The 13,684-nt window shown below is 43.5% G+C and overlaps 2 protein-coding genes across 7 annotated transcripts in view; one reads left to right on the top strand and one right to left on the bottom strand.

Annotated features, from left to right (window-relative positions):
• The first annotated feature begins 1,288 nt into the window (after positions 1-1,288).
• On the top strand, positions 1,289-9,343 carry C1QL3 (complement C1q like 3). 2 transcript variants are annotated; one of them, XM_040968230.1, is made up of 3 exons: positions 1,289-1,534; positions 1,567-2,736; positions 8,386-9,343. In XM_040968230.1, the coding sequence occupies exons 2-3, from the start codon at positions 2,149-2,151 to the stop codon at positions 8,563-8,565; spliced, it is 768 nt and encodes a 255-aa protein (XP_040824164.1). In that variant the 5' UTR covers positions 1,289-1,534; positions 1,567-2,148; the 3' UTR covers positions 8,566-9,343. The 2 variants fall into 2 exon arrangements, with proteins under 2 accessions (XP_040824164.1, XP_040824165.1); XM_040968231.1 differs by lacking the exon at positions 1,289-1,534 and having other exon boundaries at positions 1,555-2,736.
• A 382-nt stretch (positions 9,344-9,725) lies between these two features.
• The window catches only part of PTER (phosphotriesterase related), a 69,269-nt gene continuing 65,310 nt past the window's right edge, over positions 9,726-13,684 (bottom strand). For 3 of the 5 annotated variants that reach the window (XM_040968228.1, XM_040968229.1, XM_040968224.1), the window contains exon 5: positions 12,009-12,354. In XM_040968228.1, the coding sequence (XP_040824162.1) occupies positions 12,144-12,354 (211 nt within the window). In that variant the 3' untranslated portion in view covers positions 12,009-12,143. Of the gene's footprint in view, positions 10,130-12,008; positions 12,355-13,684 lie in introns of those variants that run through there. The other 2 variants (XM_040968225.1, XM_040968226.1) reach the window with 2 other exon arrangements.

Genomic DNA, 13,684 nt, shown 5'->3' with positions numbered 1-13,684 from the left:
CATCACCTGGGATGCTACTGTTTGCTTGCTATGGTCTTATTTGATTATGCTTCTTATTTTAGATTCTCACCCTGATGTAATAAGTCACTGTCTTCCTAGCCATCATCTCCGTATTGACAAGCAAATGTCACCCACATTTGACTGACATCCATTTGCTCCCGAATGCAGAAGTATCATTTGGGAATCAATTCTACTTATTTACTTAAAGCAGTTCTCTACGTGTTGGTGGGGTAACTCATGTCATAGCTTCTCTGGGGGCTTTCCGTTAACACAACAAATCAGGCTGTTCGTTTTCTCTTCTGCTGTTGCCAATGGAGTGTCTTTGTCCTATTTTTTTTTTTTCTATTTCTTCCTCCCCTCTCCACACAGACTTGAGAAATCTACTTTGGAGCTTATAGAACTCTACCTATATCTTAGAAAAGGACTTTGCCCAGCAGTTGCTGAAATGTGGCTTGCTTTATCTTGAGACTTTGGAAGGTAGGGAGACAAAGTGATCATTCCTCATGTGGGTAGCATCTTTAAGTCAATGCAGCGTCAGGTGCAACGACAGTATGTTCTGAAAGGTTGCTAGCATCGTAAGCCTGTAAATAGAGCCTATGTGTTTACAGCCTGCACTGTGCAGCATTTGCACAAAGAACCAACCCTGCCCCCTGAACGAGGCATTCATGTCCACTTAGAATCAATGAAAGCCACCGGCAGCATCCTTTGGCTTTTCAACACACCTCACTGTACTCTGACTTCCTTTGAAAGGCTGGTGCTGATGGTGGGAAACCATAAGGTTAAATAAATAACACCTACCGTGTGGAATATTCTAAAGGGCTCTCCTTATGTTAAAAGTGGCATTTTGGAAGAAAAAAAATACTCAAACACCTGAAGCACGGATGATGGGTGAGCCAGGAGAGAAACATGGTCAAATCAGCCATCCTCCTTTCACCTGTCACCTCCACCTCCGACTGGAGCTGCCGGCAGCTGGGGAGACTGAGGGCTGAGGCATGACCTTGAGTCCTGGAGCTGTGGTCCAGCTCTCTCCCTCCCCCACGTCTGTCCAGTGAGAGCGCTGTCATTGCCTGGGTTCAGCAAGGGAGTATTCAGCATCTCACTGTTCATCCATGTGCAGAAAGTGGAGGGGGGGGGGAGGCCGAAAAAAAAAAATCCCACATTGTCAGAGTAATGCCAAACTCTCTCTGAGTGGGATGAGCAGAGCAGATGCTGCAATGAGATGCCAAAGCGGCTCCCCTTCCTCTGTGCCTTGGGTGCCTATAAATTGCTCCGGCGCGCGTTTGTCAGCCTCCTCTTCTCCTGGCAGGTGGTACCCAGGCAGAATTCTGCGTTCAGTCTCTCTCGCGCTCCGCTCCCGGCCGTGAAGCGCTCGCCGCTGCTCGCTCGCTCGCTCCTCCGCTCCAGCCTGAGCGGCCTCAGCGAGCCCACCTTGTCCGTCACTACCGCCACTCCTGGTACCCGAGAGGGCTCCGGGTCGAGATCGCGAGGCTTTGGAGGTGAGCTTCGATTAAGAGTTGTGGTGGCTGCAGAGGAGGCAGAAGACGAAAGGAAGAGGAGGGGAGAGAGGGAGAGAGAGAGAGAGAAAAAAAAAGAAGGCAGAGGACGGGCGAATAGTGCGAGCGAAAGAAGAGAAGGAGGAGGCAGAAAAAGGCAACTTCAGACGGAAAGTTGGTGCGAACTGGCGCAGTCTGCAAAAACGCGAAAGTCGATCGCAGGCAGCGGCGGCATAAAAGTGTGAGCGGCCGGGACCAGCTCGAGAGGCGGCGGCTGGCTCTGCCCTCCGGGTGGCCGCGCCGGCGCCCGAGGAGCCACAGGTGCGAAGGGGCTCGCGGGAGGCGAGAGGGCGCCCAGCGCGCCCCTCCCCCCACCCCACCCCCAACTCGGGACTTGGGCTCAAGTCGCTGGGCGCCCCAGCTCCCTCCCCAGTCGCTGCCTGGGCCGGGGGAGCAGGAACCGGCCAGGAGCGGCCGGCGCGTGCCGCCCGCCCGGGGGAGTTGGGGTTCTCAGGGGGTTGTTTTTCGGCTCTGAGGAGGTCCCCGCCCAACCTTCAAAATTTTGTCCAAAAGCAGACAAGAGGATCGCCCCGCGCTGAGCCGGCTGGTGGGCAGCAGGAGGCGCCTGATCGCCGCCGGGGCGCTGGGGGTGGTGATGGTGCTGTTGCTGGTCATCCTCATCCCGGTGCTGGTGAGCTCGGCCGGCACGTCGGCGCACTACGAGATGCTGGGCACCTGCCGCATGGTCTGCGACCCCTACGGGGGCACCAAGGCGCCCAGCACGGCCGCCACGCCCGACCGCGGCCTCATGCAGTCCCTGCCTACCTTCATCCAGGGGCCCAAAGGCGAAGCCGGCAGACCAGGGAAGGCGGGCCCGCGTGGGCCCCCTGGAGAGCCGGGGCCACCGGGCCCCGTGGGGCCCCCGGGAGAGAAGGGGGAGCCAGGGCGCCAAGGCCTACCGGGCCCGCCCGGGGCGCCCGGCCTGAATGCGGCCGGGGCCATCAGCGCCGCCACCTACAGCACGGTACCCAAGATCGCCTTCTATGCCGGCCTCAAGCGGCAGCACGAAGGCTACGAGGTGCTCAAGTTCGACGACGTGGTCACCAACCTCGGAAACCACTACGACCCCACTACTGGCAAGTTCACCTGCTCCATCCCGGGCATCTACTTCTTTACCTACCACGTTCTGATGCGCGGAGGGGACGGCACCAGCATGTGGGCTGATCTCTGCAAAAACAACCAGGTGAGTGCAGCGGGGCGGCGGGGAGGGCGGGGAGAGAGCGCGGGAAGGTGCAGGCCAGAGAAGAGGTAGAGACCCGGGAAATGGAAGCGCGCGGCTGTCCGGCTTGGAGGAGCCACGGCTGCTGGGGACACGGCTGTCTCAGCTGGGAGAGGCGGGGGTCGTAGGCGGAGGCCGGCGCCCCGCCGCCTGGAGAGGGCGTTTCCATCAATCTGGGGCCCCACACTCGGTGCACGCCCCTGGGAACCTGACCCTCGTGGGAACTCGGGCGCCCGCACAGCCCACCTGGAGCCCTGGGGGCGTCCAGGAGCAGAAAGCCTTTCCACGGCCGCGGGCTCCTCAGCAGTGTAAGGAGTGGCTTCCAGGCATTCCCGGGAATGGGATGCACTTGGTGGTCTTTGTGGTCGTGATGAACCCGGAATGGGCGAACCAGGGTAAGAAACTTCAGGGAGTTGGACGCAACCCCGAGAGGGAAGGAAGGCACCCTAAGCAACGAGTTCAAAGGGGCGCTTTCAGGGCGCGGTGGCGCAGGTGTGAGCCGAGGCTCCCAGCTCCTGCAGCCCCTGCGCGTCCCAGGACCGGAAACTCAAGAGTCAGTCTCAAAACTCATACTCCTGTTTAGTTCGAAGCAGAGGGAGGAGGCTGAAAGAGGCGATGGTAACAAAAGGAAAAAGTTGAGATTGCGGGTTTGCGCCCTAGAACGTTTTGCACCCAAACAAAAAACTCCCGACTAACTGGCTGACGAGGGAAAGACGCACGCACGCAACCGCTGCCGGGGGCGGGGGGGGGGGGTTCCCAAGGGCACCAGATCCAACCTCTGGGGCTGTGGACCTCCCGGGCACCTGCGTGAGTTTTCCAACCTCCAGCAGCCTTCTAGTGTACGCGCAGCCTTGATTTTGGCCCTTCCCCTCGCCCTGCCAGTAGGACTGCGCTGCCCCAGTGGCCTCGGGTCTGCGAATCTTCTGCTCTGGCCGTTTGTTGGCCGGAGAAATGCACCGCACGTTAGGTTCCTTAGAGCAGGAAAATTATGTTTATAACGCCCTAAAGGGTAATCGGATCTTCTGTTCGCTCAAATGAGCAGCCCCTGGGACGGGGCCCGGAGCCCGACTTGTGGGCTGTGTCCAGAGAACCGCCTGTGACTCCGTTGTCGCGAGGCCTCACTATGGGCAGTGACTTTGACCTAAGCCTTGCTCTTGGGATTCCAGTCCCCTCGCCCTAGGAAGTTCAGGCCTTCTTAGCCATAACCTGGGCTTCTTCTGCTAAACATGCTCAAAGCGGGATTCCTTCCGAAAGGCTTCATTCATTGTCAGAAGTCTTTTAAAAGTGAAAGATAGATGTCCCAGATGTGCAAGGGAGAAAAAGAAAGGAAGTCTGCCCCTTCCCCTGTAAACAGGTGAAGGACCTCACCCCACACTCCACCCGGGACACATAGAACAAAAAGAAAAAATGGCCACCAGGAGGCACTGACACGGTTGTTTATTAGTTATTAGGTATGCAAATAATATTCAACCAACAACTATTTACAGAGTAGTGGGATAATTAGAGGTGAATGGCCAAAAAGAACTTGACCCACCATCCTAGAAACGAGCCACTTGTCATCCTAACAAAACAGTTTAGGGCCTGCACCTCAGCATGCAACCTCCAAGCTCCTGTATTCACCAACCGGCTCAGAGGCTAGATCTGGGGGATGCTCCAGGCTGCAGGGCTTGCTTGCAGAGGTGCCAATGGAAAAACGGAATGAGCTTCCAGTTTTATTAGCAAGCGCACTAAAATGGCCATATTTGAGACTACCTGAAATTGCAATTGCATGGAAAACTAAGCAGCAATACATTTTGCAAGGGGTTTCAATGTTGCTATCTCCATTGTCGAGCCCCAGTATATTTCATAGATTCCAAGAACAGCATTCCATGTAGGCATCGTACGTGCAGTTTGCTTTTAAAATGATTCCTTTGTTTACAGTATGAAATGCTCCTTTGTATCACTGTAGCACACACACCCTGAGGACAAGGGGAAATGTGGCCCTTCTAATGTGTGATGTTTTCACTGGCAATATTAAACTGCTGCTCCTGCAAATGGTGTGCAACAGGTTAATCTACATACCAACAAATGCATAGTGGTAAACAATTCTTTTTTGAATACCATGTGAGCTATTTTAGAAAGTGACTGTGGCAATATTACTGTGAAGGAATTTTTGTCTCTAAAATAGAATCATCCTGGCCTGCAGGAAGTTGTGGATGAGAAATCTTATAAAATCTCTTTTTAATAAATGTTATAGAAATGCTTAATCCTTTGTTTTCAGTTACACTCTTGTCTGATCACTTCTGAGGATGGCAGTGTTCTCCTGAGCTGTTTTGTTTTCATAACACACGAACCCAGGAATCCATGTCAGTGCAGTGGTCTGTTAAGTGGGTTTTCAAGAAGCACAAAAACTAAACAAAAAAATGCAGTTGCCTGTGGGAGACGGTGATGCTTCTGGACCGTAATCAGATGAGAGCCATCTTATTTATGTTTCGTGTTGCACGCAGGGTCACAGATGGAAACATCAAAGGCCAGTAAATTAACTTGATGTGCCACTTAACCTTTTGTTTATGATTCCGCAGAAGCATAATGAAAATGGAATCATGAGAACATCGGTAGCAATTAATTAAATTAGCAAATGTTACCATAAATATTGCCTCTAATGGTAAATCCTCGATAATGCTAAAACTACACAACCTATTCCGTTCTCACAGGCATATCACTTAAAAGGCCATCGGTCTCATATTTCCCATGAAACCTCCAGCCTGAATTTAATCCTGGCATTTGTTGAGAGCCCATGACAAATGCCTATTAAAGATAAAAGATGGACTCCAATCACTTTATGTTGATAAAGGAAATATTTGTAATATTTGTAAACTTCAGTAGAAAATCTGAAATAGTATTTCAACACAGTTGCTGTAATATCATTAGAATAGGTCACTATATTTAAAAAAACTTTTTAATTGTCTCAGAATTAGATCTATAAAATAATTAAAGGTCATTTTTTCTTTTAAGAGTGTATTAGTTATAGCACCAGTGAACCTAAAATATGTTGGAAAGAATGAGTACATTGTGGGTTGATGTTCATTTATTTGAGAGATTAGTTGCTTGTCAAATTAACTATTTTTGCAGGGGCAGAGAAACATGAACTAAAGATAAGACAGACTTTAAATAGTTAACTTAGAATTAAAAAAAATACTGATACAAATGTAGAGGTAGAAAGGGGTATGTGGGGCTGAGAAAAGGATGCCCATAGTCTCAGCTAAAATGCCAAAATCGGTGTACATTTAGGAAACTAAAAATAGCCACCAGGGTGAACCCATTACCTTCCTCAAAAGTGTGATGCCTTAAAGGAAGATTTGTGGAAGTCACTGAGCTACACTGTAAGAGCTTGAACTTGGAAATCCCGTTATACCTGTAGGGTGTGTGATCAGTGAACAAGCAAACTCATTTCATGGAAAAGTACACTAGACTGTGGCAATTAATTAGTTGGGAAAATGTTATGATACAGTATAAGCTAAAATCTTAAACAGTTACTTCCATTGCAAAACAATCACACTGGCTTTATCCACGGAACAAGGGGACTCTGGCCTGTGGAGTCATTCCAAAGGCACCTGCAGGGCTTCTGTGGTTACACCTACTCAATTCAAGTGGTAACATCTATTTGGCTTTTTGATGACACCTTACAGAATAAAAATTGTACTATACGTTCTTGAAGATTACTAATTTTAAATCCAGGGATTTTAATGTGTTCAGGCTTTCCAATACCTTCATGAAAAAAAGCAAGATGAAAACTCACTGCACACAGAACATATATTAAAATACCCAACACACCAAATAAAATATGTATCTGGTTATTAATAAAATCAGGGATATATGTTATGGGTTGAAAATTGAAGCATTAGTAATATAGATAATTACTATTTTGTTTTGATTTTTCTCATCTTTTAAAAATTTACTCATTGAAAACGTTTCAGGTCCTAACAGCAGTGTCCTTGTATGGGTTGTTTTCTCCTGCAATGAGTAACTTCGATGACATTAGTGAATGAAAGCATTTAGTTCTTACAAGCTAATAATTAATTCCTGGGAAATATTATGAAATCCTGTTGTATTTTTATTTAATGTTCAAAACAGATTATCTCACTGATGGTGTATACATTTGAGTTGAAGCTTCTTAACATAATTACATGGTATATTGCTTCCATTCAATTAGTACCCATTAACACGCTGTGAAGCAATTGTAAATCCTTTTAAGTCCTCTTCTCCCTTTGTTGCATGATATCCAAAAGAAATTTTTAAAATACCACTCAGGTTACAAGTTCAGCGGTGTCAAAGAGCCTTCTCCTTTCTGAACATTTCAGCATTAATGTGAGAACGTATCACATGAAAATTTAATTTGAAAACCTATCATTTAAATTTTGAAAAGAAGTGCATGGGAATTCTTGACTTATGTCTCATTTCCTTCATTTTGCCAAGTGATAAAACCCAGCATATTGTACCCCGAGTCATGCATTATTACATAGTGCAGATTTACCAAACCACTAAATCACTCACTATGTTATTCAGGGGAAATATCATTATAGTGGAATAGAAACAAGCCACAAAGTAGAAGATGTGTCACTGAAATAAATCAAATGCAAGTCTGCCTATTGGAAGATTTTCCAAGGCAGAATCCCAATATATCTAAATGAATATGAAACCTAATTTGAGTTGAGGATGTGACACAAAGTCTGTATTCCAGGATATGATAGGCAATTTGACTGTTTGCAAATGTCTATCAACTCACTAATGAGACCCCAGGCTCAACAGGAGCAGATTATAAACAATTCCCATCCTCAAAAGAACCCACACGTTTAGAATCATCTCGATACAAAAAGCTGCTGAAGAATGTCATCGAAAAAATGTTGAAATCTGAGACCTCAAATCATGGACATTTAGATTCTTCTGAAAGTTTCAGATATATTCAAATTAAATGATTGGCAAGGGTACACAATAATTACGTGATGAAAAGGTACTAACAACATAAAGAACTCTGACAACTAGAGTGATTATCAAAGATGTTTTACATGAGTTAAGCTTCTAAAGTAGCCTGCTAAAGGGAGCTTGGTTTAGATGTTGAAAGCGTTAAATTAAGGGGGTTCTTCCCTTTCTCTTGCTGTACAGTCGTGGTATCTTCCTGGCTCTTTACTTACTATAGATCTCATTTTAAAAAAAATAATTGTGATGGCTAACAGTTGTTAGACATGAAATTCTGTACTCAAAACCAGCCACTTAGAATACTGCTATTTGGCTTACATTAAAATGTAAAATACTGCAATGCATTCCATTGCAAAAAGTGACTTGGTATAGGGATTCAAGGAATTAGAAAAAGTAGTGAGCTAGAAAGAGTATGAATTGGTATGACTTGTTTATGATGCACAGTTAGGGGAAAACTGCTGTAATGCCCTTAACTAAGGAACTAATTTCTGCACTCTTTTCACCACTGAAAGTACTGCAGATATTCCTTCTCTACCTTGGAGGCAAGATGGGCCTCCCTTTGCTAAATTCCATGTTACAGCAGATGATGTGTAGATGATTAAAAAAAAAAAAGGAAGTCTCTTTTCACCAACTCTAATTCTTGTCTGTTTTACATAGGTGCGAGCTAGCGCAATTGCACAAGATGCTGATCAAAATTACGACTATGCCAGTAACAGTGTGGTTCTTCACCTGGAGCCAGGAGATGAAGTCTATATCAAATTAGATGGTGGGAAAGCCCATGGAGGAAACAACAACAAATACAGCACGTTTTCTGGATTTATTATTTATGCTGACTGATAATGCAGAAACTAAGTTCATTATTCTGAGTTTGGACACTGGATTCGTGTGGCTAACGTCAGTGAATCAAGGATCCCAGGGGATGCCGATGGCAAGGCACCTCAGTTGTGTATATGTGGGGAAATCCAATGCTACCTGACTCACATCTGTATCGCTCAGAAACATTATGTAAAAAAAAAAAAATATTTAAAGCAAGATAAGCAGATGTGTGATCCACTACCGCCAAAGCAAATACTCCTTATTGTTAGTGTCCATGTGAATGAAGTCCTATATAGATCACACATTTTTATAGAGAAATCTAAGACACTGAATTATTTCTTCCATATATAGGATACCTTGGTGTACTGTGATCGTGCTGCTTTGATCCATGTGTCAGCTTTCATTCTTGTGAGTTTCCTTGCTTATGATGATCCCTGGAGTGTATTCATAGTGTGGGGAGGAATGCTTTCACCCTACAGGAGAAGGTCTAGTTGAAATGATGCTGCTTGTTCCCAAAGAAATTGTTTGCCTTGTACTCTTGTAGACTTTAGACCTAGACCTGGAAATGATTCAACTTCAAGCCTTAACCTGGAACTTTCTGGATATGGGGGAATCCCCAAGCCTATGCTCATTTTCACATTTTCTTTCTCTTATCAATTTTCTTTTCTGGTGATAGTTCCTAAAAATAGACACTGGAATTGTATCATAGGACTACCCTCTAAGTGTGAAAAATGTGTAATTATGTCCAGTATTTAGAAAATTCCCTATGTGTCCATTTTGTCAATAGAATACATTTAGATTTACGTGGAAAGTCAGAAAAATTTATTCTTTGGTATTAAATCAGACTAAGGCTTTTGCCTTCTTTGGAATAAAAGATTATTCATCACCCAATGCACAAAGGTTTAATTTGAGCTACTGCATGCATCACCAAGGGGACACTAAGTAAGGCCTGCAAGCAGTTACTCCAAAATTATTTCAAAATTAATACAATTTCATATATAACCAGTATGACAACAAAATGTATACATTTTATACAAATACCTCTTCCCCAAACACATCTAGATACATATATATGATGAAATTATATATATGTATGTATAGCTTTAGTGAAAATAAGACACAATGGCTATATGCCCCTCAAAAATTTAATTTCAAAAGGTCTGTGTATGTGTACACACATATGCATATATCATCTGATTTATTTGGGGGTTGAAATACAGTTTGGATGATCAAAATATATGAAGTTGTAAAATAATTAATATGATTTCTCTTCAAGTTATCCAGAAAATTACATCTTCTTAGGCTGGGATGCCCTACATGTCATGTGTGTGAAAGTTCAGGCGATGGCTGCTTTCTGACCAAATGCCAGTCGGTACAGTCACTGCCTTCTGTGGGAGTGTGGTCATGTCAGGACTGCAGAAGTGAAGTGGCTCTCCTTTGCAACATCCATGAGTTATACACATTTCAGATATCATTGTTTTCTTTTTTCTCAGGTGAATTGAAGCTGACAGCAAAGCAAATTTTGAGAGTCTTGCAAATCCTTCCTCTCTAGTTAAAATGCACTGCCAAAAGACATCTTTTTAATCTGAGGAAAAGATTAAAACTGCATGTTGATATGTCCTATCATGCAACATCCAGTTACACTGAAAAATCTGTTCCCCCTTTCAGTTGCCTTTGAAGACACTTTGACAAGTAGATTTCAAAAACAGAGATTTAAAAATCTGCTTGTTAACTGGTGAAGGATATTTTGCATTTTTTCATTTAAAGAAATTGGTTAGTTCTCCTGGCTCATTCCTCTTTGGAACTTTCTGTTCTAATACACAGAAAGCTTATCATTGTTGATCAGCTGAGATATCTTTCATTTAGCAAATTTCAGCTTTCCAAGAGTTGTGCACGGTGTTCCCAGCTGAAGGTGTTGTTTGTTATTGAAATGCCTCAGTTGGAGCAACTGGTGTGATTTCTGATTACACTTAGCTCATGCATCAAGAATAATGATTATTCGCCTTCCAGATAGGTAAGAATTCATAAGTGAATTGCAGTGGATCTTATTTTGGTTTAACAATGTATATTTTTCAAAGACGAACTGGCAGCAAAGGTTTTGATATTGTTTTTAAGGTATCAGACAACAGGGTGGGCATTCAGTTAAAAGATTAATTATTAACAGTAGCGGTTATCAACTGAGGGTTTTGAGTGAGACTTTAAAAAAACACTTTATTTACATAAAATATCAGGGCTTGATACCTTTTACGGAGTATGCTGTAGAATTGGACTGTCATTTCCAGTAGATCTGACCTTTTCTTTAGATAAATCAGCATTATTTTCTCTGCTAAGGCCCAAGGAAAACACAAATAAAAGGTGAAAGAAATAAAGGGAATATATATATATATATATATATATATATATGGAATATACATATATATATGGAAACCATTTATCTTTTTTGCATTTTCTCTTATGAATTAATTAAATTGTGGCCTTTGTTATTATAAATGTAATGATTCATTAAACTATCTTATGTAATATATTTTGAATTTAATGATTGGATTTCTGTGATTCAGTTCTGTGATTTGTTTTATTTATTTATTTAGAAAGAGTTAGACAGAGAGAGGGAAAGACAGACAGAGAGAGAGAGGGGGAGAAATCTTCCCCTCACTGATTTGCTCCCTAGAAGGCTACAGTAGCTGGGGCTGGGCCAACCTGAAGCCAAGAGCCAGGAGGAGTTTCTTCTAGGCTTCCAAAGTGGGTGACAGGGGCCCAGGCTATGGGGCGATCCTCTGCAGTTTTTCCAAGGTGTTTTTTTTTTTCTTTCTTTCTTTCTTTCTTTTTTTTTTTTTTTTTTTTAGCCAGGAAGCTGGATTGGAAATGGAACAGCCTGGGCATCCATATGTGATTCCAGTGTTGCAGCTGGCAGGTTTGCCTACTATGCCACAGTACTGGCACCTGTTATGCATTCTTATATAAACTTTGTAAAATACAACTAAATCTACAGCCAAAGTGGATACCGGAAACCCAAAAGCATCAAAACTGTTTTAGTATAAGAAGAAGGCTTGATAGCATATAATTTATCTTCCAAAATATTTTTATTGTTGTGAACTTGTAATTATACTACAGTACCTTGAATGGAGGGGAATCTGAAAATTTAACTTCCCTTGTGGAAAAAGCTATTTTAAAGTGCCATATTACTCATTAAGCATTACTTAAAGAACAGTAGGATAATTAGTGGAATCATCAACATTACAAGAAACATTACACTGCTCCAGAAAGGGGTAATTTAACTAGAAGCATCAACAATTTTCTCAAGTAATGCAGCTGATAGATCGTGCAGAGGGGTGGGGGGGGCAGAAACACAAACTCCATTTAGGATATACAGACTTTGAATCATCTTCTACAAATAGGTTCCTTTTTTATTTCCTTTGCTAAGGGAAAACACAGGTGTCAGAGTTAACCAGTTTCAGAGAAGGCAAACTCTTTTCCAAAGAAGGAGATAATCAGTCATTAGTCCTGTATAGCTCTGATTAATATCTCACAGTGGATCTGAAATCACTCAGTGTTCTCTCTCCAAGTTTTGCACTCACAGTTTGAACTCGTCAGTAACCATCCTACTTGAAAGTCAGCCATCGCTTAGGGTTCTCTATCAGTATCTTATCAAGTGCTTTCTCAGTGATACCTCTAAGTAACATTTTGGGAACAATGTTTGTGAGTATGTGAGAATAGCCGTGACCTCCGTATTTCATCAGCCGATGCTTGGTATGTATGTCGTGGGCCACCAGGATTCGCTCTTCATAGCCCTCTTCCACCAGGAGACGCACCCTGTGGCAAATGTTAACTCATTATATGGCATTCATCTCACATTTCGGATTTTCTGGGTACTTTCAACTTTTCACTCATGAACCCCTTGTGCTTTGTCATGAAGATACTGCCTGCCCCTGTGGCCCGTGTACTGAGAGACCCTTAATAAACTTTGTGTGGTGATGATAAAGATATTACTGCATCCTACTAGGAACACGATCACTATTCTGTGCACGCAGAAATTTCTAATCTGTGATGTTAATGACAATGCCTGGAAACTGCATGAAAGATAGCTTGTGAGAGGATGTGCCAGCTGAAACGAAAGACCACTCCAGCATCTCACTTAAATAACTTCTGGATTTATATTCAGCTCTCTTCTCTCTAAAATGCCTCTCATGGTGGGCCCATTTTTCAGATGTTATTCTTACTCTCCCCTTTTATCCAGCAGAAAAAAAAATCTGACAGATATTTGTGCTTATAATAGTAAAAACCAAAAGGAATCTTCCTGCCAGTCAAATGCTCTGAGAGCAAAACAAAAACAAACACAGAAAACAGTTGGTTTGCAAAATGAAGTTGCGTGCTAAGCAGCTCTGCTGTCTTTGGGGAAAAGCTGACAGGGGATGTTTGTGATTTGAATATTTGTCCTTTTGAAATCTCAGGAAATTAGTAGTAGAATCTGAGTATCAGTTTAACTTGATCAATGATTTTTTTTATTGAGATTTGTTTATTTTTATTGGAAAGGCAGATTTTCAGAGAGAAAGATCTTTCATCTGTTGTTTCACACCTCAAGGGACCACAACAGCCAGGGTTGAGCCAATCTGAAACCATGAGCCCAGAGCCTCTTCCAGGCCTCCCATGCAGCTACAGGGTCCCAAGGCTTTGAGCTATCCTCTACTGCTTTTCCAGGCTACAAGCAGAGTTGGATGGGGAGTGGAGCAGCCAGGACACCAACCAGCCACCGTATGGGGTTCTAGTGCTTGAAGAGCGAGGATTAACCAATCGAGCCATTGTGCTGGACTCCGACCAATTAAAATCAACTCTCACTTCCATCTATGTCAACAAATTTGCTGAAATAATCAGCTTTTTCTTTAAATTCATGGCTTTTCATGGTCTAAATTCACTAAAGAACAGTTCCCTGATTATTGTGTAAAAGTGCAGTCCTCTATGTTTTGTTAAATTCTATAATTTGCTCTGTGAGTCACCTTCTGACAGTCACCATCCTTATGTGTCTGGACACTGGGCAGTGTCTGTCCTGACTCCCACTGGTCTCTGATGGCAGAAGAAGCAATTTGCGACAATAGATCTGATCTGAGATTCTTTGTGCATTCTTGTTAATGTCTACATTCCAAGT

Source organism: Ochotona curzoniae, unplaced genomic scaffold (assembly GCF_017591425.1).
Source record: "Ochotona curzoniae isolate NIBS_2020 unplaced genomic scaffold, NIBS_Ocur_1.0 scaffold_4683, whole genome shotgun sequence".
NCBI classification, from domain to species: Eukaryota; Metazoa; Chordata; class Mammalia; order Lagomorpha; family Ochotonidae; genus Ochotona; species Ochotona curzoniae.
The sequence above is the reverse complement of the archived record's forward strand: the minus strand, read 5'-3'. Positions and strand labels throughout refer to the sequence as shown.

Bases quoted from the DNA above. Each gene is read 5' to 3' on its own strand.
- C1QL3 (XM_040968230.1), top strand. From the start codon at position 2,149: ATGGTGCTGTTGCTGGTCATCCTCATCCCGGTGCTGGTGAGCTCGGCC. The intron at 2,737-8,385 runs GTGAGTGCAGCG...TGTTTTACATAG, and splicing joins ATCTCTGCAAAAACAACCAG to GTGCGAGCTAGCGCAATTGC.